This window comes from Balearica regulorum, chromosome 7, assembly GCF_011004875.1.
Source record: "Balearica regulorum gibbericeps isolate bBalReg1 chromosome 7, bBalReg1.pri, whole genome shotgun sequence".
Classification (NCBI taxonomy): Eukaryota; Metazoa; Chordata; class Aves; order Gruiformes; family Gruidae; genus Balearica; species Balearica regulorum.
This window is the reverse complement of record NC_046190.1, coordinates 34264435-34291755: the sequence shown is the minus strand read 5'-3', so window position 1 is coordinate 34291755 and position 27321 is coordinate 34264435. Positions and strand designations below refer to the sequence as shown.

Here is a 27321-nt window from a genome sequence, read left to right as displayed (position 1 = left end):
TGTTAGCAAGCATTTTCAAAAGAAAATAGTGTTGCTATATCGAGTCTTTTTGATGAAGTCTGCATTATCCAGTTCTGTAGCACCGTATATCCAAGTGCAACTGGAAAGAAATACATCATTTAGTGGATTTACTTGTTTCGCTGATTTAAAATGATTCTTGCCTTTCACATGCAAAACCTATGCATGTTTACTGGTTGCTTACTCTGTCTTCTAGCATGGGCTTTCCAAAACATGTTTAATTCTTTCCACTTAAGAATTCATAGATACTTTCCTAGTCACGTAGGCATATATTTTGTTCCTGTTGACTGCTATTGCATGCCTGTGTTGATTCCTAGCTGCGGGAAAATCAAACTATCAGGAAACTCTTTGTAGACTTTGTTTTCAGCTCTCAAGTAAGGTACTTTGCACACTAATGCAGTGATGATCTAATTTTAAAATGTTAGCTTCACCTAATAATAAATTCCATTTCTTCATCATAAACCTATTGCTATTATGGATATTTTTGTTCTCTGGGAGAAAGTTGATCGGTAGTTTCTGTCTGACCCATTTAATTGTTGGAAGAAATCTGATGCCTGGCTCTTGCCATTTTGGCAGTCTCACAAAAGGGCTAAATTATTCTGCGAGTCCTGACTTGCCAGATGTATGAAAATATCTCTCTGCACAGATAAATCAACTAGCTACTGCAGTATTTTTGGATCTAGTACTGCTGGGCAGGTACAATATTCCTAGGAAAAGAACGCCATGTTTTCAGAAGGAAGCTTCCCAGGCTGTTACCATACTTGCTGGTTTTTCTTACCTCTTGAGTTTCTGGCTTTCTCAGACAACATCGTAGCACATTTCAAAATGTTTTAGGCCGCTCTGTCTGAAGGGGCAAGTGACTTGTTTTGTGTGTGAATACGTAGATTAGATATATCTATCTATCTATATAGATATATATATATGTGTGTGTGTATGAGGTGACCTGGTAGCAGCTAGCTATTTGATGTTTTTGACAAGAGGTAATGTGTTTTAGATGCTACAAGATGTCCTTTATTTCTAAAAGACTGTAAAAGACACTCTAGCTGCAGAAGTTCAACTTTTGTTTTACTTTTTTTTTTTTTCCCTGAGAAAGTGTTTAAATCATTACTTTCATTGTGCCCCATATTTTTTCTTGGCAGTATGTCAGAACAACTGACTGTGATCACTTAAAAAAATGCCTGGATCCCTCTATCACCACATCAGTGCAGCACACAGAGGCTGTTGATTCCAGCTGACCCCCAGCTGCTGTCAACTCAACATGCTGTCCTAACACTGATGTATAGCTCACGTTCTTTGTGGGATTGCTATTGCTGTTGGTTGACAAGCCCTTTTGCCTGCTTGAAAGGTCATACTTGAATTTTATTGGTTAGAGGAGCCTCTGAGAGATTGGGGAAGATGCTCTAAATACTACTTATATGTATGCCTTTGTATAGGTTTTGATGTTTTATAGTGGTTCGATTATGTCTCAAAGAAGAGTATTTGAAGTGAGTTTGTGCCTTTCCTGCCAAGTACAATCACCCACCCAGAAGTTCTGATTCTGTTTTTCCAATGTCTTGTCTTGTGTTATTGCTACTTAGACATTCCCCTTAAAGTGATTAATTAGATGAACCATATCCACACTCTTCAGGAGATGAAAAGGTGGAGGCTTTTTTTTCCCCTTCAGTTGGCAGAAACAGGATTTTAAAGGTCTGCTCTCTAAAAGTATTTGGGTGTCTGGCCAAAAGTTTGTCAAGAATGCAGAGAAACTCTGTTCTTTCCTGCTCTATAAATGTCAACGTAGGTGGGAGGCAGTTACTAGGTAGTAGATAAACTGTCCTGAAAAATGGTTATGTAGTAAAAGAAAGGATTTGGACCTATTATGCTGAGTTTGTTCGCTTTTCTCTTTATCCATTTTTACAAGCATTTCAATTTGTAGTAGCATGGTTTGAAGTAATGACTGCATAGTGTAGTAGATACTGGATGTCTAAAAGCGCTTAGTCTGGCATTGCTGCTCTAAATCTATTAACTTTAATTACAGGCATTCCATCTCTCCATGATTACAGTAGAAAATCAAGGAAGTTTCTAGACTTCATTAGAAAGAAAAAATTATGTACTTGAAGAACCTCACTTGCTGTGCACATCTGTCATCTTAGATAATAATTTCCTCTTTTCTGTAACATTTAGGCTCACTTTCTCTGCCCCTTCTCCAACTCCACCAGCCTTTCTTACTGGCAGTTTTGGAGGACTGTACTGGTGGGCATGTCTCCCCATGTCCTTCAAGGGCAAAGTTCTCCAGCAGTTTGTCTCATTATGTTTATTTTAGGTTTGTGTTCTTTTAGTCTTCTAGCCTGGTGTTAGGACAGATGCAAAGAAGATTGGGACAGTGGTGGGGAAGCTTAACCATTTCCATGCTTCTGTCTTGTCTGTCTGTCCCCTCTCACTGATATTTGAATCTCTTAATCATTTTCAGTGAAATATATGGTACATGAAACTATGATAACTAAAGGCAACCTTTTTCATAGAGAATTCAATGAAAGCTAATGTTTGGGTAAGTGGATGGGAGTCCAAATCAACACTTTGCATACAAAGGCACAGAGGACTTAGCAGGTGTTGATTTAATTTGATCAGAAACCAGTTGTGCAGAGTCATGCATGTGCTTAAGCCACAGCATGTGCCTACACATCCCCAGCAGTCCAGGCTGAGGAAAACTACAGGATAGCGTGTTGCGGAGGTAAGCTCACAGGGTGAGAGGGGAAGAAGCTTTGGGATGTAGTAGAGATTGGCCTGTGTTATGGGAGCAACTCAATTTTGCAGCTCCGTAGGGAATTCAGAGTAATATGATGAGAGTATATTTGGAACATAAGAAACCACACACTTGTCTTCTGCTTCTGGGAAAAAAAAATTCTTAAAAAATAATTCTTAAGAAAGCAGTGAGTTATGTGGAAGGTGTGTTCTATATAAGCCACTGTTAATCAGTATAAACAATGAAGCAAGATCTAATCTCTAAAGCAGTTTATGTATGTGATGTGGAGAATGTAATTGAGATTTTTTTTTTTTAATGCCTGCACCCATGTAACATGGATCAAAATTGCACTACCAATTTTTTTCTATACTGCTGTGAAAATGTCGGGTTTTACTGTTGAAATATCATGAGAGACTTCAGGATATGTGATAACAAATCAGAATTGCAGACTTTGTGGTATCTGTTCATCCTTTAGGGAGTCTCAGCTGAGGTGATGACTAAAATCACCTTTCAAATTATAGCAGCATAAACCGAAATAAGAGACTAAACAATTATTAAATGAGCACAGTCCCCTCTATATAGAGTATTGTTTGACACTTCCTCTTGCAGGTAAAAGGAAAATTTAAATATGTCATTGGATTTCTGTAAGAATTAATGACTTGGAATATGTCCATACTGCTTCTTGGGCTTGAGCTATGCACAAATGCAAGCCAGGCAAACCTGCCAAGGTAGCATTCGTTGTTGTCTACAGTATACCTTAGTATTTGCATCCATTTATTTCTGTTAAGTGTTGAATGCTAAAAATTTGGGAAGGTAGACTTTGAAACATCAGTGTAAAGCTCCCTAGAACAAGCATTGAAATACTAATTCTTGGGACTTGTTTCTTCTTTCCCTTCCTCCTCCCTCCCTTCAGATTTAGTTGACCATATGATGCTGTTTTATTTCAGCTCATTTCTTCTGAAACTGTAGTGGCAGGCCAGCTGATAGATGAATTAAAAAGGAAGTTGATGATTACAGTTTGTAGGTTTATGTGATGCTACTCTGAGAAATAATTGAATGCTGTCTGGGTATTTAATGAAATATGGAAAGGTGCTAATTCTGGGAGGTAAGAATAAAGTGAGTGTTCTTGTCAGATTTGGTAATTGCAATACTCTTGCCTGTCTATCAAGCTATCCTGAATATGCTTGCATTTCTAGACTAAAGGAATTGTCACAACACTAAAAGCGGTGAGATACTTCACAGATATGGGATGAACAGCAGTGAATCAAGAGCTTTTACATATTAAAAAAAAAAAAAGCAGACATCTTGGAACTGTTGGGAGTCTTTCCCCTCTATTTTCTGGTGATGAAGTACTTGAGTGGAAGAGGCTATATAGCTGTAAAAAGGAAGTAGCTGTTGCCATCTGAAGTTTGCTTCAACAGTCTGTGACAGTCTGGGTTTGATACTGGTAAGTCGCTTCAACCATTGGGTTGCAAGTGGTAGATCTCTAATTCTTAGAGTTGATCACTAATAGGTTGTGAGTATAATGACTATAACAATTATATTCATTCAAGAAACGTCTTGAAGATAAGAATGTTCTTAGTTATACTGTAGCCATTGCTGGAGTGTATGTCAGCAGTGTTTAACCTCTCAGATGTTGGTAACTTGTCACCTGCATGAGGTGTTATTAATTGGCCTTGCAGTGTCTGTGAATTATTGGTCAGGTAATGATGCCAGAGCAGTGATAAGCTTTGGCATTGCCAGCTTGGGCATGGTAAAACCTTTCCTCATGTTTCATGGGATTACTGCATTTGTGCAACTGTTGTAAGAATATATTCTTTGTACCGTGTGAACAGTACAAAGTGATAATTTACTTTCCTGGTCTGCATAAGCAGAAGACATTACATCAATCCCATTCAATCTCAGGTGAAATACGAGGCACTGCGTGTATGATGGCAGTTTTGGCTGTACCTGTTGGCATTAACAGTGCAAACGCATGCTCTGCTTTCTGGAGCACTGCATGCAATGCAGACTTTCTCTTGGTTCCCTTGGTAGTTTGGGGACACTTGTGTTTTTGGTTTTTTTCCCCCTCGTTTTCCATTCTGCTTTTTTATCTTCTGAAGGAGTACATTGGTCTAATTGTTATGTTATATGACATGCTTGATTAACTTTACAGACTGCCGCCTTTGCCAACAGTTTAACTAGAAATCTAACTATTTGTATGCTCATATATTAGAGTGTAATTATGTTTTCTAAATTGATTTATTTTTGATACTTCAGTTAAACTTTCTTATAACTGAATATTCACATCCTTGCAAATGGGGAGAGGAGGGAGTATTGCAAATGCTATGTGAAAGAATACTTAATGAAACAAACCCCATAAAATAAGCTGGCTGTTTCGTATGCTTCTCAAAATGTTGAAGAAGGTATGAAACTGAAGTGCAAAAAACCTGAAGGCATCTCTGAGATAAAAACATCTTGGCAGCTCTATTTAAGAGTATCGTTTATGTAATTTCATATTGTCTTGTATTCTTTGTTATTCCAGTGCAAAATGTAATTAAAGATAAAGGCTGCAAAATGAAGTGCTAAAATGTCATGAAATAGTAACATATCAACCAACCTGAATAATCCTACCTGCCACACTTTGTAGTTTTAATGCATTGCAGCAAAATCTTAAGGACTACTAAGTTAAGGTGAAGAATTTGATGAGTATTTTAGGATGGCGGAAGAATGTAGTTGTCACCCAAACAACTGGAGTAGTAAAACCATAAACTTCAGAATAGTATTTTAAACAAACTATGGCATAGCAATTTTTAACATAAAATTGCAAGGAAAATGGAATTGGCCATGTCTGTTGTTAAAAGTCTGCATTTACCTGCCTTTGCAGTTAATTATGGTAGGCGTATTTAGTAACATATTTTAAACTTATAAAGGTTGTTTTGTGTGTCTGCTGCCCCTCCCCTCCATCCCCCCTGTCTTCCCCCCAGTAAAATGCTTCTTTGATTCTAAATTAGTGACTTGACCCAACCTTTATGTAGTTCTCTTCTGGCATTTTTTTTTGGCTAGACCCATCTTTCACACTCACATGTAGACAGCGTTCTTACCCAGCTCATACAAAAGAAAATCCCTAAAGACTGAATCTATGTTAAATAAAGTAGACTTTTTAACAATTCGGATGGTCAGACTGTCTGGCCTGTGATAGCCATTTTATGCGTTCTGGAGCTACAAAGCAACTGGAGAATGCGGAGCCGGTTTAGGCAGATTTACAGCTGCTTCACCTCACTCACTCGGGGCAACAGGACCTGCAGTTTATTTTCATTCTTGGTGTTTTGTGAACTCCTGAATTTTCTCATTTCCTTTTTTTCACGCTTCAAATACGTATCTATTTCCTCCTCTTGTGTATCCATCGTGTTGGCTAATTCAGATGCAGCAGCTTTTGAGGATGTTTAGCACTGCGATTAATTTTTAGGGAAAGGATCCTAAAAGCGTGTTTCCCTCCATTGTGCTTGCAACTTGTCATTTTTCAGTCTGATTGAAGCCACAACTGCTTGAACAAAGATGGCCACTACTTGCCTTCTGTTTTCGCTACTGGGAATGAAGCCAATTGCCCCCAGGGGAGAAAGTGGCTTCCTATCTGCAGGGATATAGATGATGACTCTGAGAAAGGATGAAAGCGAGGTAACAGTTATTCTTTGCTGAGAGGCAGCCTATGGCATCCGTCCTTCTGAGAGTGTAAGTAAATGGCAGCTGTTGTGGAAAAAGGGCAATTGTTTTGAGAGGTTCTCTGGAGAACATTATTCTTCATTCTCTGCAGAGCCATGGGAGAAAATTGCTGCTAAATGTAAATTTCTTCTCATAGCCTCTCCATTGCATTAAATACACTCTAAGATATTAATCTTAAATATACATGCATGGAGATGATTTGGGGAGCAATTCTGGTAGCATATATTTAAAGAACATTTTACATCCTTTGAACTGGTGAACTTTGAGAATTCTTTTAAAAAATCATCCATTCAGTACAGAATAAGTAAGTGCTGTAATTCCGTAGGGGCTAACTATAGTTATGCATGACTAGAAGCCTTAAATCTTAGGTTTAAGCACTGAACTTCTTCCCAACTATTTGAACCTAGAGTAGTGTCTATCTAATGGTGACCCATTTATGCTTTTCTTGGGTTAGTTATCCACTGTACAGCTCTCTTAGAAGCGGCATTTAGGCAGCTTTTTTTTTTTTTTCTTCCCCCTGCTTAGTGAGTAAATTTGTAACTTCTCTAGTGCAGTTCACTCACTGGTACAAGGTGACATTGCAACTCAGGTATGTTACTGAGGGTTCTTAGTGATGACTTCAGTAAGTTGCTTCTCAGTGGATTCCTTAAAAGCAGAGTAAGCGACCCAAGTTAGAGAGTAAAGCAGAGCAAGCCGACAAGTCTCTGGATGTGCATTGCAGTGCAGAGCAGATGTACTTGAGCTGGGTTTAAGCTGTCGTAGCCACGGTAACATAGAGTTCAAAGTAAATGCTTTGGCAGTTGGCCTGCGCTCATAAAACTGGTCTCTACAGATCCTCGAGCTCACTTCTAACATCTCTCTTCCTCATTCGTTGGCTAACATCCAAGCTGTATGCTACATCAGTAAAGGTAGTGTAGGTGTACTCTGTGTGTGCAGTTTACGTTTACAGGCATTATAGGCACTTGCTGTCTTAACTTACTGCTTTTTGGGGTTAATGTGTCATCAGAACCCCTCTGGACACTGGCATTAATGACTTAAAACCTCTCAAAGGTAGAGGTGGATCCACATGTACTGGAAAGCTGGAGAAATTAACCCTGTTTGGTATCTTTTGTGAAAGTCGATCTGCTGACTGTTTATAATCAGTTCTGTCTCAGCAAGTTAAACATGCCTTTGTCCTCCCTTCTGTAAAAGTGTAATAGGAATGCCAGGCCAATACTCTCCCACACGTGTGTGGAGATGTGAACTAGTGTAAGTAATTTGGGCTGTGATATAGTCTATATTCTCATCTGGCCAGGTTGATTCTTGAGTATGATATTTGTTTAAATAAAGACTGTACTCAAATATGTTAATGCAATTGGTAATGTTTGCATATAAAAGCACCCCAATTCTGCAAGCCGTCACGGTTATAGGATTTTATTGATCTGTGATATTTATATTGAATTGCTGTTGAAGCGTATGTTGTTATGTTTCATCCCTTAAGGGTGATATGCTGCTTCTAAGCATTTGAAGAAACCCCTTTGTAATGGCAAGTTGTACAGAGCTGCTGGAAGAAAAACATAGAGCGTGATAGAAACTTTTATTGGTCATTGCACTCTTCCCTGAAGCATCTCATACAGATGTTTGTTCATTTTCTTGGCTTCTCTTGAATGGAGAGATGGTTGAATGACTGAAAATTAGGAGACAGCTGGATACTGATGGGCCTTTCTGGGACTGCCTTCTATTCTTTTTTTTTTTCCCCCTAAGTGTGACAACTCTGTACCCCTCAGCATCCCACAAAACTGGGATCAGCCCAAACACTGACAGCTAGATGAGGCAAGAAGCAATAGTGGAAAAAAAAGTTGCTCAAAGGAGCTGAAGGCATTTTTCAAAGATTAAGTGGAACTAGTACGGAGAAATAACTGTCTCCTTGAAATATCCCACAGTCTTATTGCTATTCAGCTTTAATAAAATAAAAAAAAATTGAAGAGTTTTTTCTTTGAGACACATTTAAATTTAATTTTAGTAACTTAATTTTTGTGTCTCAGATAATACCAAGTTTTATCATGCCATTAAAACCTGTTGGTAGGTATTTGTAGAAGCAGCCTGTGCTTTTGTTGTTTTGCCATTGCTGCCACGAAACATCACCTTCCAGTGAGCCTGGTCTTGCTGGGGAGTGCTGGTCCCTTCTCCCATGCCCTGTTGTATGAGACTGTTGTACAGTCCTCTCCTTTCGCACAGGATAATACCTTCTCTGACCCATGGACAGTACTGATTCCTGGCCTGGTCATTCTGCTCTGATTTGCCAAGGAAGTGGTCCCTCTGTGAGAGGAACAACAACAACATAAAACAAGCCTAAAATTGTAGTTTGAAGATCACTTAGTGACACACAATTTAAAAAAAAAAAAAAAAATCTGAATTCTGTCAGATTGCTTTGTTATTGGCCTTTCTTTCCTGTGTGCAGAAGGCTTTTCTTGTAAATGAATACCAGATTATCCATATATAAAATAATGTTTTATCTGTAAAAATAGAACAATCTCAACTTTTCAGCAGCATCAGAATCGATCATTTATTTCTTCTGTGTAGGCTCTTGCTAAAGTGCTGGTTTTATGGCATGTGATAAGTTGTTGAAATACAGAGCATGTTGTTTTTAGGAGGAGCCAACAATTCCCTAATCTGTTATGATATTTGGATTATATTTCTGAGGTTGCTTAGTAAGGATTTTAGGACAGAATTTTATGATTTCAGGCTGTTTTTAACTCTAAAATCTGTTTTTTAGCACTCAGTAGGGGTGGGATTTTTTTGAAGTCACTGAGCTGAAACAAAGGCATCAAATGTGTGAATATTCAGTTTTCTGAAACTTTTTGTGATGATTAACACTTAAATAAAACCTCCTTTTGTTTAAATAAATACACATTCATTTTTTCCTCTGCAGTGTTTCTCTGTATGTGGTATCGGCCGCACACTATTTAACAATGCAGAAAAATGGCTCGGCATTAAGTAACTCTATTTCTGCTATAAAAAGCAAAAGTAGAATAAATCTTAACAACCACCGCCAGGTAGAGGAGTACTATGTGGTGATGGGAGCGAAGACTTTGCTGGTAGTGTTTTGGAAGATTTCAATCTGAGTTTCTTTGCTTATGTAAAACAGTGGTCTTTGTTTGGCACTTCCAATGGCGCTGGGAGTGTTGTGTAGCTTCATTGATTGGTTCCATGCAGTGGAAATCTGACCTTTAGCAGATGTTTGAGAAATTGCCAGCATTCAGAGTGATCAGCAGACTAGACAGTTTTTTCCTTGTTATGTCGATGAGAACTTCCATTAGATTAGTAATGTGCGTGACAATGTTAAGCTTTTAAATGATTAGTAAACTTTCCGAAACAAGGCAGGTTTTCCTGCAGTGTAGAGCTGCATCAAGTAATTTATTTTCTTGGATGCGTAGTTTTGCTAATTAGTTAGCGAATACAAATATTTTGATAATTAAAATGCTGATTTTTTTGTAGTAAAGACATTTAGATTTTAAGTAAGTTTTGATTTGTCTGTATTTTTCTTAAAAGGTCAGTTTTAGCATGCTGTTATAGCGCAATTTGGGATAAATGCTTTCAAAGAAAAAAGAATAAGCTTAAATGGGCTGGGGAGGGGGAGGCAGCAGTGAAACATATCCCATCTGGAGCATTTGGCTTGGAACAGGATGTTGCATGACTCTATGTGAAGTCTGCTCTCACGAACAGTATCCTAAGTAATGTAGGAGATTCAGCTGCTTAGTGGTGGGAGTTTAGCATGAAACGAGGTCTGTTTTCTCAAACTCCAACGGTTAGAACTACAGGAAAGAGGTGGGACTTAATAAGAGATTTATGTGATGAATAACTCAACAACACCAGCAGTTGCCAGATTAAACCCTTTCCTGCAGGTGCTGGCTTTCCTCAGAGCTCTACAATTGTTTTTCAGTATGTTGCATGTGGGAAGAAAAATTATTTAAAGGATTAGAGGTTTAATATGAAAAAATATAATTATTAAGTTGCCTTTTTCTGGTTTTAAACTTAAAAATTAAATAATTGCAAAAGGATTCATCTTGTCTTGGCATTAGATATCTTGCATACTTGTGTGCTTTTTTTGGGGGTGGGTGGGATGTTGTTGTTGTTAACCTCTTGGGTGTAGAAAGCGTGTCAAGGAGCCAGGCTGTACTGAAAGCAAGGGGTAGTCTTAACTGAACAACCAGTCCTGCCATTGTGGACTCCGGGGCAAAATGTCTCCTGTGAATATACAGGGGATTTTAATCAAGGTTAGAAAGGAAGGGATGTGATGGTAAGAGAAGCCACAAACATTAGAAAGCTTGGAAATCTTTGCCCTTTGCTCTCAGTGCTCAAGAACACTTAATTTTTCCAGTGCTATGGAACTTGTCAGGTATGTTTCTTTATTTTTATGATTCCCACGAATTTGTGCCAAAATTCCTTGGCAGCTTGTTTTGGTATCTCATAATCTATGTACGAAATCATATTAAGTTTTTTTGGATATGTGCAATATTCTGATCTCTTCTTATGAACAAAACTAGAAAAGCCCTCCTTGCCTGTGTGTAGTGCATTTAATGTTACTTCTGAATCTTGTTTATTCAGCCTTCAACTCCCGATCTAAACATTGGGTAGTGGGAGATGGTAGCAACTCTTACTGATTCTGAGTGGGTTAGATGTTTGTTTCTGTCTGGTTCATCAGTGATCTCCTCCTTCCCATCCTGAGAGAGACAGTTAGGAATGGGGTTTAGCTCTGGCATTCCATCCTCCCTCTTTTTTTCCATGCAGCAACTGGGGAATAAAACATCTTGGCCTTACTGGTTTTGTGGGAAGTGAAATGCATGGGAGGAAAACATGGAGGGTTGTTTTTTCTTTTTTTTCTTTTTTTTTTTTTCCTTGGTGTAGCTAGTTTTCATACATAGCCAGGATAAAAATACTGTTATATGTATTTGTCTGCAGTGTTTAGAACTATTATCTATTTAAAGTATATTGCAGTTGCATGATTGCGGGCCTTGGCTATGCTTAATGCTCTTAATAGATTATGATGTGCGAGGTATTTGTATCACAGTGAAATAAATGTATCACAAGCTGTGAGAGAGCCAATAATGAACATACTTTCAAAAGTATTTATTGCATATACTTTTAATTTATTGCAGTATTAATGTTTGAGAGCAGAAGGCAGACATCTCTGTCATGCATTTATGTCTTGGATACTAAGTGAAATTTCACATGAGTAAGAATTGTTCCGTTCTCATTCACAGTCAGTTTACTGCAGCGCAAGGTGTATTATACGTACAATTTACAAGGAAATGAGACTGATTGTTAGAAATAACATCCAGATTTTAAGTAGTCCATACAGTGAAGCAGAAGGCATTTGGTTAAAGAAGGTAGAAACTTTAGTTGTCATTCCCTGACTTGTTTTGAAAACAGATTCACTTCTTTATCATTATCAATGAATACTTCAGTTGTATTACATCACTAAGAGTTCTGCAGCTGGTGACTCCTTCAGTCAAAAATATCTTCTTACAGCATGTTCATTTTCCTGAAGGGAACACTTGTGTCCCTTAACTTGAACAGTAATTTTATTGCTCATTCCTTAGGGGAATGGGAACAAGCATGATGTGAGTATGCTGTATTTTCTCTCGCACCGATTTTTCATAATACAACAGAATTGTCAAATACAAGTTCACTCAGGGAACTTGAGTGGTTGTCTGAGTTACCTCTGGAGGTCATAAAGAACCCACTTAGTTACTTGAATTTTTTCCGGAAGTCTTGTCTGTATTCTGTATAACTGTAACAGTAGGTGCACAATCTATTGTGGTTCGCAGGCTTTTTTGTTTGCTTTCAAGAAGTTTCCTCATTCAGAAAAGTTGAAGTAGATGAGATGTGTTAATATTTGTTACAGAAGAACAACTTGCTTATGTTAATACATGTCTTTAAAGATTTTTTTATTAAAATCTGAATTTAAGTGATTATCAGAATTACAAGGAGCTCCTCAGAAAATAAATTTGTAAATGCAGAATGAGTGCCAAAAATTTGGGGAAGTTGTTCTGCGTGTTTTGTGTATAGTAATGGTTGAATCATGAGATACATAAAACTATATCTTAATTTTAAATCAGCAAGATGATAGTATGGAAGTAAAGGGGAGAAAGGAGATGAAGATTACCAGCCCTCATATTTGTACTTCAGGCTTTACTTTTTAATTGTTCAATTCTATGAAGGATTTAAGTAGCTTTTATAAATATCAGAGTCAATGCACTAGGTATATTTATCATATGTATCATTTCTAGCGTAAAAGCTGCCTTGGACGTACAAAGCTTGGTTATGTGGTTTTGTTTTTGGTGGGTGTTTTTTTTTTTGTTTGTTTGTTTTTGTTGTTGTTGTTTTTTTCTCTCCAGAAACTTGCACAGATGGTGAGCAAATTATGTACACTTCTGAATTAATGCTTTTTTATTCTCTTCTCTGCAGCATGCATTTTGAATTGCAGGGAGGATTTTTTTTTTTAATTCCAGACACAGCCCTTATAGTTACAGCCTATAAAATCATTGTGCATAAACAAACTTTCTTTTAATTTGTCATCATCATCATCTTTAAAATGCCATTTATTCAAAAATAGTATCCTTGCTATTGTTTCAGGGAATGTCTGTTTGAGTTTTTTACTAGTAGGTTACCCAGAGATAGCTAATGCTGTAATTAAGGTTATTCATTTGGTTCATTAGGCAGCTTTTGATGGATACTCATTGCCAGTGTTTTAGTCTTATGTCTTTACTTCTGGGCTTAAGCATTAAGGGTTTGATTGTGTTATCTGTGGTATCTGTTGTTCTGTTGGTGTTATCAATGGACCTATTGTTCTTCCTTAAAAAGATCTTTGCAAGACATTACTAGGAGAGCAGAAAATGCATAACATTACACTGCCTTCACTTTATTTGTTTGAGTTGTAGTACATCAGAGATTTCTAGGACAATTTATATTTTAAAAAAAAAAAAAGTATGCTGTAAACTTTTAACCTTAATTGCATGAATTTTTTTTTTAAATAAACATTTCACAGTAGCCTGGAGGTTTGTGGTACTCAAATTAGTTAATACTTCAGATATAAAAGGTTGAATGACCTATGTCACATACCTGAGGAATTTTGATGCAGAACAAAAAAAGAGATAGGAAAAGTATATCTTCTGAAAAACACTAGTAGACAAACATGTTGAGAGAGAGTTTTCATGTACGTATCATGAATGATTTCTGTAACCTTAAGTGCTTTCCACCTCTATATTCCTGAAGCTTTTACGCATCAATAATTCTATTTTTTTGAAGCAGAACTTCCTGTGCTTTAGCCTTAGCAGCAACAGCAACAACAACAAAGTGGGCAGTTGTTCAGAGGAGCCAGTCATCTTTGTATTTCTGTGATCCAGCGTGGTTTGTATTGTAACACCTTAGCTGCACCTGAAAACCCACTGACATTAGATCTACATTACATTTAGTATCATGTAAATGTATAATCTCAGTTCCCAAAGAATTTGTGGTCAAAACAGGCAACACTGGGTTGAAGTGTTTCTATTCCTGTGCTAGAGTACTAGGGACTACAGCACAGAGACTGCGACTTGCCTGCTGTCATGAACCGAGTGCAGAAACTCCCAATTCAATATCAATGTCTAAAGTTTGTTGTTTTTCTTAAAAAAAACCTCTCAAAACAAAACACCAAACAAAACCAAGTAACTACTAGAAGACTTCTGAAATACATTGACAAAAGATAATCATAGAATCACAGACTGGTTTGGGTTGGAAGGGACCTCAAAGCCCATCTAGTTCCAACCCCCCTGCCATGGGCAGGGACACCCTCCACTAGACCAGGTTGCCCAAAGCCCCATCCAGCCTGGCCTTGAACACTTCCAGGGATGGGGCATCCACAACCTCTCTGGGCAACCTGTTCCAGTCTCACTACCCTCATAGTGAAGAATTTCTTCCTAACATGTAACCTAAATGTACCTTCCTTCAGCTTAAAGGAAGGTCCCTTGTCCTATCACTACGTGCCCTTGTAAACAGTGCCTCTCCAGCTTTCTTGTAGGCCCCTTCAGGTACTGGAAGGCTGCTATATTGTCTCCCTGGAGCCTTTTCTTGTCTGGGCTGAACAACCCCAAGTCTCTCAGCCTGTCTTCACAGGAGAGGTGCTCCAGCCCTGTGATCATCTTTGTGGCCCTCCTCTGGACTCGCTCCAACAGGGCCATGTCCTTCTTATGTTGAGGGCCCCAGAGCTGGACGCAGTACTCCAGGTGGGGTCTCACGAGAGGGGAGCAGAGGGGCAGGATCACTTCCCTTGACCTGCTGGTCACACCTCTTTTGATGCAGCCCAGGACACGGTTGGCTTTCTGGGCTGTGAGTGCACATTGTCAGCTCAAGTTGAGCTTTTCATCAACCAACACCCTCAAATCCTTCTCCCCAGGGCTGCTGTCAATCCAATAAGTATTTGGTGAAGTTGGGACCAAATTGTCTGCACATTACTAATGAGTCTTCATTCTGATGTAAATCATCTCCTTAAGACTGTGAAATGGAAAAGATGATTGCCTAAATTACTTAGGGTGCTGCTGTATTTCTTTATAGTTCACATATTATTTATAGCGTTTTATTGGTTTTGGTCAGAAATTTCAGATATTCAGACTGAGGAATGGCCAGTATGTCAAAGAAGAGGTTGAGGACATGGATTAAGGCAGAAAACCCAGGAAGCTGTGGTTATGTTCCTCCTCCTGCTCCCAAAATGCTACTTAGTTTTGGCAGGATTTTTCCTGATGTCTTGTTTGCTCACATGCCATGCTTCTAGCATTTTAGTGGATAATCAGTGGAGTAGATAAATATTTAGCTAAATTTCTTTTACCTTTCAGGATTCTTGTCTTGATGCTTTTGAAGATGATTTTTTTTTAATTACTATTTTCTCATCTACTTGATGAGGTTTGGTTGGCTTGTTGCTTAAGGTTGATAATCTTGGATATAAGAGCAAGTATTGTGTTGTCATCAGAACACAGAAAATTACTATTTTGTAGTTGATAATAATTTATAAAAAATACAATATACTGTCTCTTTTTGTAGATGAACTTTTTCTCTTGATTTGCCGATTAGTCTTTTAATATTTCTCCATAGTTCTCAATTCCTGTAAGCTGACCAAAGAACAGCAATGAATTGTGCAAGGCTGTCTGATTGTATTTCTACTGTTGGTGTGAACTAGGCCTTGATAAAAAGTCTCTGGTACAAATAGAATCTGCTGACCAGCTTCCTCTGGTGGTGTCTGTCACTATGTTCAAGCTTTGCTGATGTCTTTTTGGTATCCCTGGCTTTATCTGACAAAAAGGAAATGGTTTGTGAGCCCGCTCCTGGTTTCTTTGGCTTGCTGTCTGGAGAATGATGTAGACACACAGAGCAGCTGAGAGGCACTTAGTCTTTTTTTCCTTAGTCTGGTTTTCAAGATACAGGTGTCAAAAGTTCAACTCAAAACCTTGCTTTTCTTTCATGGTCTCTCTTTTGTTTGACCTCTAAGATTTGCTACTGGAAAGTACAGTGTTTATTCAGGCTCTGCACTGTGGTTTTGGGAGGATCTCACTTTTTGTACCAAAAACCGAAACAGATTGAACCTTGGTCTGGATAGATATTGATAAATACTTCTTTGGTCCATGTCTAATCTAGGAGTTAGTCCTTAGAACGTTGGAAAGTTGGCTGTTTTGGCTCCTCACCTATTGAAGATAGCTAATTGGATTGTCTTGGTAGAAATGGGGAAAGCCTTGTGCTTTGAGCACTTCTATTGATTCCCTCTAGCAATGGTTCAGATTTGGGCTATTCAGCTGAAGTGAAACATCAGAAAAACTCATGTAATCGTTGCAGCTCTCTGCTTACATCCTGGTCATCTCCTTAAGTTCCAGCTATGTCTGTTTAACAAGCCATTGCACTGTAACAATTGACTGAAAGCCATTAACATTTAACAATTAATAGTTGGTATTTTAAATGGTCTTGTTTCCATTCAGGTGTTTAGTTTGTTTAGATCTTAAAATATGAGATATATACAGTTTAAAAATTACATAGTGGTTTTTTGAATTGAGACTTAGCAATAAGGATTTCTTATTAAATGACAGGTCTTGGTCATCTTAGTGTGACATTAAAAATGTGCGTATATACACATATGAATTGCTTTTAACTAGCCATCTAAATAGCTAAATAGTTAAATTTTAAATTGTTTGTTGTTCACCTTATCTAAAATCACAAATGTCTGATTCGAACACAAAATTCCCTCTACTTTTAAATGTAATATGTAGGCTTTCTATAGTATGTTTGCTTCTTAACAATTATTTTTAGAAATTAACATTTAGAAATTTAGATATAGTAAGAAAAGTCTCCTATGTTGTGTGATGGCAAAGAGAATTTGAAAGATTTTTTTTCAAGCCTGAAGGACAAGGAAGTTTTTGTGTAATGTGTATATTTTAACTAGTTGTTGCTATGATTTAATAGTTTATGTATGCTTTCTTACGCTTGTAAGTCACTTCTATTTCTCATTTTGGATGAGTAATTCTGTGTATTTTTGGCATCTAAAATATTTTTAAAATGGGGCTGCTTGACTTTGGTTTCTTTGTAAGTCCAGTACAGTCATGATTTAATTTCTGGTTTGCATGCTACTTCACTTTGCTGTTAAGATCTGAATTTGGAAAAAGATTTTCAAAATAGGTATGTCAAATATTTTAAATACCTAAGTGACTCAAATAGCTTTTAAAACTAAAATTTGGCACTCCTGTGGATTATCTTTTTTATCAAGGACAATTTTTTTTGGAGCAAATAATTTAAAACTCTAAATAGCATAGAAGTAGTATGTGGTTTTTTTCCTCCCTTGCAATTCAGGGTAGTTCATGTTTTCTCCCTTCAGCTTTCTCTTTAGAATATGCATTTTCAATTGAGGGATGGGAGACATATGCCTGTTTTAAATGTTTTTCTTTATTTTTCAAAGATGGTATTGGAGCATCCGAGTAGGATGTGCTTTTTTATTCTGTTGTCTTCCCTGCAATCCTACTTTGTACTCTGTGATGTGCTGGTTGCTTAGCAATCCAAGCTACAGACTGCAGCAGGCTGTTGCAATAATACTGGTATTTTTTTTCAGTTTTGCAACCATTTTTTTCTGCAAAAGCTACTTTGTTGTTAGTGTTCAAGCATGCATTTCAGGGAATGCAGAATTAGGGTTGGGAAATTAACCATAAACTTTACATGTTGATAATTCCTGTGTTTATTCCCCCATAATGTATCTTGAGACTGTTTGCTTGAAATAAATGATTGTTTTCATTTGAATGCCTCTCTGTGTTTGTAGGATTTTTGTTTTAGAGCTTGATATAAGGAAGCTACCTTGAAAATTCATGTTTATTGAAGCGTGAATTTGCTACATCTGGTCCTGTTCCCTCCTGCACATGGCATATATTTGACATGTCTTCCAGCAAGTGTGTATCTCCAGTTTATTCAGAAGCCTGTTGAGAGAGCAGGGTTGTCTTCCTCATTCTTCCATGTATGAAATGTATTGAGCAATGTTGGCAGTTAAAGTATGGCCTCAGCTTGAGTGCGTCTGTCATTGTGTGTCTCGAGTAAGCATACAGGCTCCTCTCTATAGTTTTATAAATTTTGAGCAGATGATCCTGAGGCTGCAGATTTTATTTTTTCCTCAGTAATGAAATAGTGGTTTTGGAGGGTTTGTCTCTTTGTATTTCAGAGGAGTTGTAGCTGGATGCTGGTACACAGGGTCTTTCAGTGGTTTACAAGAAGTAAGTGTTGGTCCATTCCTGCTGGACAGACCCAGAACCATTGCGCCACAAAAACAGGACATTTCCAGGCGGTTCTGAAACAGCAGATGATTAATACCCTGCAGATAATGAACTAGCCTCTTTTTTTTTTGTACACTTCAACTTCCCAGGTTATAACTGAGGACTGCTTCTGGGATAATATGCCTATTCCCATTTCCTTTGAATGAACAGAGAATTTAAGTCTTCAGAACAATGAGCGTGATGTTTCATGGTAGTAGGGTGTGTCAAATGGGATTTAATTTTCGAGGAGTTGTCCTTTTGACTTCCACGGCTCATCTGAGAGTAGCAGGACTTTCTGTTTAAGAGAAAATTAAATTTTCTGCCATTAAATTTTTGTTACTACTTGCAAGCTCCACAAATAATCAGAACAGATGTGCAGATTTGAACATTTGTCCAAACAATGTAGTGTTTTTTTCTCTAAGTGCTGAAATAGCATAAAATAACCAACACTATTAATTTGTCCCAACTTCTAAGGAGCTTTCAGTGTTCTTTCTTGTAAAATATGTATCTAATTCCACAGCTATTTTTTTTTTCTAGTGCTTGAGAGTTAGATGCAGAGCACTTGCATTTTTGAAATGAGCTATTATGTTCCTTAAATGGTGGAAGAATTGTAAAAGTCTGATTAATAAACATACCAGTTTTGTCAGGAACATTTTCAGGTCTTCTAAAGACTTACTGTGGCATTGTGGGTGTCTACTCACCCCTGCTATGAAATCCACAATACATTTAGTATTTCTTTGTCGAAAGTAAATACTTTCTTGTCTACAAATGTAAGTGAAATTTTTGTACTTAGGAATTAATCTGTCTGATTTGCAGTAAAAATGCAGGCTATTTTTAAGAATACATGGAGGCAATAAACCCCATCTTTTAATCCTAAACAATTTGATAGTTTAAGACCAATCTATTGCCATTATTCCAGCTGTTTTGGGTGTTTCTAGGCTCTAAGGACTGATGGCAATGTATTTTGAAATACTCTTTTTCTTTTTTCTTCTGTACTGTTTTGCTTTAAGAGTTTGTAAAATGCAAATGTATAGCATTTGAATATATAAAGGAAAGGGTATGATCATTCTTTTATGAGTTCTTTTTAATGTAGAGTGACTATGAAATGCTAACATGAAGGACTGGGGACATTTTGGTAGCACAGAACAACATTGCAAGCCCTTTATTAAACAAAAAACGCTACTGCTGTCTTTGGTTGCTATTTCACCACTTTTCCATACGGAAATGGGTAACACTTGTATAACACAGTAATAATTTTACTGTGTTAAGCTGTTTTGCTTTATAGTAAATTGTGCTTTGATCGCATTTGATTAGTTAAAGATATATTTAGAAAGACTTGACTGCTGGGTAATGCCGTTTCCATCAAAGAAACAATCTGTAAAAACCTGAGAAGGCAAGAATATTGGGAACAGGATGGGAAGATTAAGTTTTATAAAAACACTCTTATTGGCTCCATTCCCTGTGTACTTACAACTAGCTTTAGTTTATACCAGTTAGATATTTGGCAATCACATCCATCTCAGTTAGCAGCTGAAGAAGTTTTTTGGAGCCTAGTGTACTTTGTTTTAATTTTCAGCTACATAGAATGCTAAAAAAGCCCACCGGAGCTAAGCGAGCTGTCAGAGTCGTGTGGGGTTCCGACTTCCGGAAACCTCCCTGACAATGTCAAACCCGCGTTGCTGCCGGTGTGCGGTTTGGGATCCCCAGACTTGCCGCCTCTGCGGGCAGCAGTGGGAGTGGCTGCTCGCTTGGCTCCTTGGATTTTCTTTTTTGAAAGTAGATTTTTTTTTTTCACTCAAACCCAGGAAACTCCCAGCACCCTCTTTACTGGGCCAAGAATAAGCCGTTATTAAACATCCCGTAAAATGTTTGTCCCCCAGAACTGAAGTTTACAGGTTGCAGTTAACACTGGAGAATATGGAGAGGGAAGAACTAACTTGGACTTGCATTTTAAATTGCTAATTTGGGAATTTTGTCCTGATATCTTGTAATGTAGTTGCTGATTCTCTTAGTTACTATGTATAAGTTGGAGGCATCAAACAGGAAATTTTTTCCCCCTTTGATGATGGTACCATGGGTTTTATAAACAAAACACAACACGCCTGTCTCCTTCCAACTTGTAAAAGTTTATATTTATTGCCTTTGAAACATCTTGGTTTTATACTTGAAACATCTTGGCTTTATACTTGTGTATTTTCAAGTAAATTTCTGCTAAATTACATACAGCATTTACATTCTTGTATTTACCTCACCGTACAGCATGAGGTTGGAAAACTGACTTGGACAACTAGTTTTTGATGCTTGATCACATGCCAAGAGTTTTAGGTCTATCTTTTAAGTTGTGTAACTAAGACTTTGGAATTCCATAGATAATTTTTAGCACTTGAGTTTCGAATTCTCAACTTTTATAAATGATGTATAGAGTATAGATGCATTATAATTGCACATGGTGTAATAGTCTGTCTCTTAATTTAAAAATGGTATGAATGAAACCCAGTGGGATGTGCTCTGGAACTCCCCTGAAGTCAGTAGCCAAATTTGTGTTGATGAAGGAGTATTTGATGTGGTACAAAAGTAGAAGTATTTTCTTTGCCTTGTTAAAAACCTCTTAAGAAAGATTGCTTGATTTTATTTTTCTTCCCTAGAAATAAATACTTTGCTAACAATCTTTAGGTGATAAAGGGGAAACTGTACACTCCTCCCTTAGGAGAGAAAACAGAACTTGTATTCTGTTAAATACAAATCAGCCATATGGATTGTTTTAGCACACTGGGTTAGAAGCTTAGTAAATAAAAGCTATACAGAACTCTATTTTCTTCTTACTAGAGACTACTTTGCCTTAATGATGCAAGTTTTTAGCGATCCTGGAGCTCTTGCCAGGGTGAACCTAACCTGAAGTCAGCCTTTGGATTGTTAATGCTGCAGTTATCTTCAGCGCTAACCAACCCGTGGGCAACACGTAGGCTACTATAGCGTGGGGGAGTTACAAACAGCATCCACCGGCTCCGGTGGTTTCAAGAAAGTGGATGGTGCGTGGACTATGCTTTTTAGCACAAGTCAAATTTGCTGGAAGCCAACATTGTTTTTGTGACAGTTTAAAGGGTTTCAGAATTTGTTTGGTCAGGCATATTTATTTGGAGCAGAAGGACTGGAAAACTGGATCACAGCACTGCATGTAGAGAATTTCACCATGATTGTTGTGTTTTGGCTTTGAAACAGCAATATTTGTTGCAATTGTTTGGCTGACTCCATTGGAAATTAATTTGCTGTCTTGCTTTACTTGGATAAGCATGCTAAAAGCTTAGCTGCTTCCTGTTGGAAAATAGTAGTGAGTTACAAAATTAGCACATTAATGCCAATTATAAATATAATATCATCCCAGTGGGAATTTCTCCTTTTTATGCAAGTGAATGCATACGTGGTGAGAAGACTTCAGCCACTCTGGGAACACAAACGTCTGTATAGCTGACAAGGCAAAGAAGCAAAATTTGGCTGAAAAAAATCTCAAAATCAACATTCATTCTTAGGGAGGCAAATGTCTTAGAGTTTCTTGCTGTACAGAGTTTCATCAGTGAAGCAAGAGAGATTAGATATTTTCAGCCTTTGCAATCCTTAGGGGGTCTAACTTTGGCTCTGCATTTTATTTTGTTGGCGTAGGTTGCTGGATTGCTTCCTTTCCTCCTTCTCTCCCCTTTTTACTCCCTTTCAGAAATTGTGCTGCTTGGGATACCGCTCTTCTCTGTGCGGTAGGTCATTGTGCAGAGAAAGAGGAAGCCTGTGTTCTTCAGAGGCTTTACTATTGCCTTAGAAAAATTCGTAATGGATTTTCCTGACTTAAGTATTTCCTAGCAAAAAAGAGAATGGGCGAAGGATTGGGCTCTGTGTTTCGTCTGTGTTGTTTCTGCCTTTCAGAAATAAACTTTGAAAAGCCAGCAGATAGTTAATAGTCTTGGCATTGAAACCTGAATGTGGTGGAAGTTGGCAGAAGTAATTCCCAAGTAAGGTTGTGTGTGTATCATACTAGAGGAGGAATATGGTGCCCTGGGCAATGGCAGACTGGCTCTGCGCCATGCTCCATTCTCCACTTTTCTTGGAACTGCTCCTTTGAAGATCTAATTATACGGTGCCAGGAGACTCTGCAGATAGCTCAGCAATAACTCCCACTGTTGTTGCACCGGATTTTGGTTTATTTGGGGTGCAAAACTTGCACACAAACACTAGATTGTATCACAGTTATCCACAAGTTTTGGCTAGTGTCCAGAAGATACAGTATGTTTTAGTGTGGTCGTTTCTAAACTGCTAACTCTGGTTTAGACTTATCTGTGTTTTTCAACAACATTTATTCACTTGATTCCCCTTGCCTCCTATTTTTTAAAAATTTGCTGCTGTGTGAGGTCTGGTGCTTAACCTCTTACACTCTGTTTTAGACTACCCAAGTAAAATGTCTTTCCACATATTAAAATTATTTGATCAGTCCAGAATAATTGAGTGGAATTTGCAGGAGGAGAGGCCAGGAGGAAGGTGACTTTAGAGAAGGATTTTTTGACTGTACTGTCACTGAAGGTTGTCTTTGAATTTAGTCATTTGATAATTGCAGAAATAAATGTCTCTTTAGAAGCGTTCAAAGTAGCTGTAAATACAAGATGCTGCTGCTAAGATGATTTGAGATATGACGTGCTTTCCTGTCAGTGCTTTAAAGCATTTCTATTTTTGCTGTTAACTCTGTTTTGATTGAAAAATTATTATTCTGCAACTTTATTATGTATTTTAATATGTATAGAAATTGTTATTTAAAAGTGTTTTTTAGTGAAAGGCATCAATTTACAATTTTTAGTTTTGAGTTTTTGCTCTGTTTTCTACTGGCTTTGTTAGAATAACAGGTGATAGCTGTATTAATGAACAACTGAGGTGAGAGGAGAATTTGATACACAACCTGTTCCTGTAAGGCAGATTCTAATGCCACTGAAAAGACTAGCAGTACTTTCCTGATACTTCAGTGAGTGAAATGGGAAAAGGTGAAAGAGTGTTTGCAGTGATGAACAAGGTGATGCAGAGGTGGAGCATGATGTTGATCAGCCAGGGGAATTGAAGTGTTGGAGGAATGGCAGCAAGAAATTCCAGATGTTGAGGTGGCGAATCCAGAGGGAAAGCTCTGCCCTTGGGAAACGAAGAAGGAACAGTGTTTAATGCAGGCAACTGCCCTGCGCACACGCTACCTTGACCCAGCGATTAAGACCAGGCAAGAAAGAAAACGAGTAGTAAGATGAGATGTGAGATAAGAGATGGCAAGACCAGTTGGCTGTGAATATGATATTGGTGACAACGAGCGTGCACGATGACGGGGACGGTCAGGTGTCAGTATTTGGTAGGGGGGTGGATGAAAAGGAGTCGGGTGCGCAGTGAGTGATAGCTGTGGTTAGAGTGGTGAGCAGTTCGTGGAGGCTGTGGGGAGGGGGATCAGTGAAATAAATGGATAAACTGAGCATAGCTTGACAGAGGAGAAATGACTTATTCCTTTTTATTTGGACAAATTTTAAGTGGAGATGCGATAATGGGCTGTCATAAAAGAAAGTAACTGCAGTAACTTATCTTAATCTGATGCTTTAAAGAGGGAAGGGAGAAGGAAAGGAGTGTGTAGGAACAGAATAAGAGTAATATGGGTTAAAAAAAAATGAAGGGGAAGACTGGGATTATGAATTTTGATATAGGAGTGAGAAGAGGCTTGGTGTAAATTTGAAGTTGTGTACACAGAAGGGAGAGGGACAAGATGAGAAGGAGCACTATATAGTACACGTTTTGAAAGTGTGAGACAGAAAGTCTAGATGAGGAAGTATGTGGAAGGCCTAAAATTAACTGAAGTTAAAGAGACAGCAATGTTCCTGTGACAGTGATTTAAGTTCTCAGAAGCAGATAGAGGAAGAAACTCCAGTTTCAGAAGTGGCCTTGGATGTGGTTGAGAGCTGAAATTCAGGAGGGTAGCAAAGCATCTTCTCTTCTTGTCCAGTTTGTGTGACAAGCAGTGACTGTTTTTTACAATGCCAGCTGTTATTTCCTGTTATTTTTCTCATAATTTGAAAGAGAAAACAATTGATTATGTTGATTTTTAAAAATTATTTCAAATCCATTCTGCAATTTTGAAATGTAATGATTTTGGAAGAGTTTGTGTTTGCTAATGCAGATAGCTTTTTGGCTCTGAGTTCCCTCTTCCCTTTACAAGAGGAGACAAAAGGTTTGGCATATTCAGCTTTCTGAACGCAGCTGAGGGAGGGTATGGTTGTTCTCTAAGAATGTGCCAGGGAGAACTGTGTAACCTGTGGGACAGGGATGGCACAAGATCAAATAGTTGCAAACTGGCTCCAAATGAATTTAGCTGGAAACAAGAAGTGTGGGGGTGTTTTTTCCCTCCAAAGGAGCAGGATTCCAGAAGGACAGCAATGGCAAGAAACTGAGCTGCTTCTGTTAGGTGCTGTGCGTTGGGCTTGCTTGTAGTAGCCGGGTCTGCAGGCTCAGGACGTCCTTTCTGGTTCTGTTCCAAGTGGCTTTTTTCTTCTTCAAACAGTGTTTCTTTGGTTGGTTTGTATTAAATGACAAGTATTTGAGCTGAGAATGAGAAGTATTCTTAAAACTTATTTACTGATATGTAAATAGCTATATGTATTACTTGAATGATACTAGTAAATACTTAGTGTTATACTTTTCATTTGTGAGATAAGATAACCAATGTTAACGGTACTGTTTTAGCAAATGTAACCCTCTTCTCTTCAGCACAAATACACTGCCAAGAAAAACTTCTGTGGTGCAGGAACTGATTATATAATTTCAATACCATAACAGTAAAATGGGTTATATTAAGCTCTTGCATTAAATTTTAAAACACATGCTACGCATGTAGATGCACACGTGCTGTGTATATGTAATAATGTATGTCCTTTCCTGTTCTTAAATTTCCCCAGGTATATGTGGAATTTGATGACCTTGAATGGGAAAAACGAGAATGGGTTAAAGTTTATGAAGATTTTGCAACCTTCTTGGTAGAGTACCAGCTGGTCTGGGCGAAAAGAAAGGACCCAAGCCAGACTCAGGGATCAAAGATCAAACAAATTCAATGGCCTGCATTGGTAAGATACTTGAGCAATTGCATTTACTAAACTATTCTAATCTCTTTAATTCTGTCCTTCTTAGGAAACTGTCTAGGTTACTTAAGGGGTGGTGGAAAGTGGAGAGCATGGAGGGGGAGGAGGGTAAGAAAAGGATAAGAAAATACTAATAAAGCATGTTTGTGTTGAAAGGGTGGGAGTGATGTGATAATAGTCAGTCATCTTCCTTTTTGAATCATCTTAGGGCACTGCAAAACTAGTCTGAGTGACATAATAGAACTAATGGCACTTTACATAGTCAAAGCATCTTACAGGTATAAACTTACCAGCTCACATCTTACTGCTCTATGAAGAATTGAAACTAAGGTGAAAAATAAACCCTTAAGCTTGTGATACACTCTACTCCCGCAAAGAAAGTATCTAGAATTCAGAAAGATGAGAAAAGAGAGCAAAGATCAATAAAGTAAGTGGCAATTGCTTGCCTGATTTTATGAGATGATACTTGTGGCTCTCATTCTTTCTGGATTGATGCCCAAACATTAAAGCTGCGGAGAACTGCTAGGAGGTTTTGTCCATTTTTGACATGCTTTTAGATAGACCTGATGAATATTCAAGGAGGTGATGAGATAATATAATAAACAATAAACATGTATTCTTTTTTTTCCTCCAAAGAAAGTAGTAGTGCTGTCAAAATCTTCAGAAGAGCCAAATAGGTATGACATTTCAGAAATCTGCTATATTGGATGTTTTTGCTTTGTAGAGAGTTGGGGAGGATTTCTCACAGACTGGCAATTGAAAGGGAACTCCAACAAATTTGTCAAAATGGTGAAGAGAAATCATAGATATATCTGATATTAAGCTTAATGTCTGTAACTTCAGTCTTGGATTTTTAGAAATTTGTACTTGTAATGAATTTAGATGATGGTGTTTTTTCTTTTTTTCTTCTGGAATTTAGCTGTATCTGTTTCATGTAAATATTCCCTTCATGTTCTCATCTCTGAGCACCTGATGGACTTTCTGAAATGCTGTCGCATGATTATTTTTCTGGAGCTGTGGTTGGAACAGTCATGCTGAAGGTCATGAAGCAGGCTGTTCGAGAAAGTTTAGTGGTGGAAGAGATGGATAGATGGTTTAGGATGGACTTACCTCCTCTTCAGTTAATATTGCTAGTCGACTCACCTTGTATGTTTGTGCTCATGTGCTTGAGTAAAACAAGCCAACTTTCTGGATGTACAGGCTCTTTTGTGTATTTGCTTGTACAGTCAAATTCTCTGTTTCATGTTTGTATATCCTTGTGCAAGAATTTTTAGTTTTAGGGAGCGTGTTACTTGCTCTTTGAAGACACTCATATCTCCTTGATTGGGATGGGTATTTTAAAATCTGTTAGCAACTTAGAACTTTAGTATCTAAGTACTCTGCTACTTTACATGCTTTTAATCTCGCCCTCTAGGATAGACTTCCTTCTTGGGTTTAGAAGGGGTGTATTTCTGGAAAGTGTTCTAGTCTGGCTGCTGATCCTGTCCCCAAGTTAAAACTATGTCTTTGCTAATGTGTGAAAAAGTTTTAGTCGCGCCTTTCTCTCAGCAGATACTTTTTCAAACTTGTGCTGGTCCAGCAGAAGGCAGAAATATTTTTTTTTCCCTTCCATCTCTATCTTATCAATTTTTTTAGTCTTGTTTTAATATTTATGTTTTTGAGGTAGCTGATAGGTGTGAGAAGGAAGGCTTGCAAAAGATCCGCCTCCTGCTTTTACAATTAAAACATTGAAATCATATAGTCCAAAGTGGGGCTCAAATAGCTTGTTGGGTCACAGTTTCCAGATGTTAAAGATGACACGTTCTCAGCATTTGTATTTGGGCTGCCTACAAATGTTCTAGCAGTTGTTTTGTGAGTCAAACCCTCTAGTCGTCCATTCCAGAAAACCCATATTTGAGAGAAAGTGCGGATACAGGATATTAAATTCCTTCCATGGAGACCTCCCAAAGTTCTG

The 27321-nt window shown here is 37.9% G+C and overlaps 1 protein-coding gene across 5 annotated transcripts in view; it reads left to right on the top strand.

Annotated features, from left to right (window-relative positions):
- Nucleotides 1-27321, top strand: part of JMJD1C (jumonji domain containing 1C) — a 168619-nt gene that overhangs the window by 30338 nt on the left and 110960 nt on the right. For 4 of the 5 annotated variants that reach the window (XM_075758833.1, XM_075758830.1, XM_075758828.1 and 1 more), the window contains exon 2: nucleotides 25188-25352. The exons of the other annotated variant lie outside the window; for it this stretch is intronic. Coding sequence is in view for 3 of the 4 variants with exons in the window: in XM_075758830.1 (XP_075614945.1) it covers nucleotides 25188-25352 (165 nt within the window). In the remaining variant the exon portion in view is untranslated. The remainder of the gene's footprint in view (nucleotides 1-25187; nucleotides 25353-27321) is intronic. 5 annotated transcript variants of the gene reach the window in all.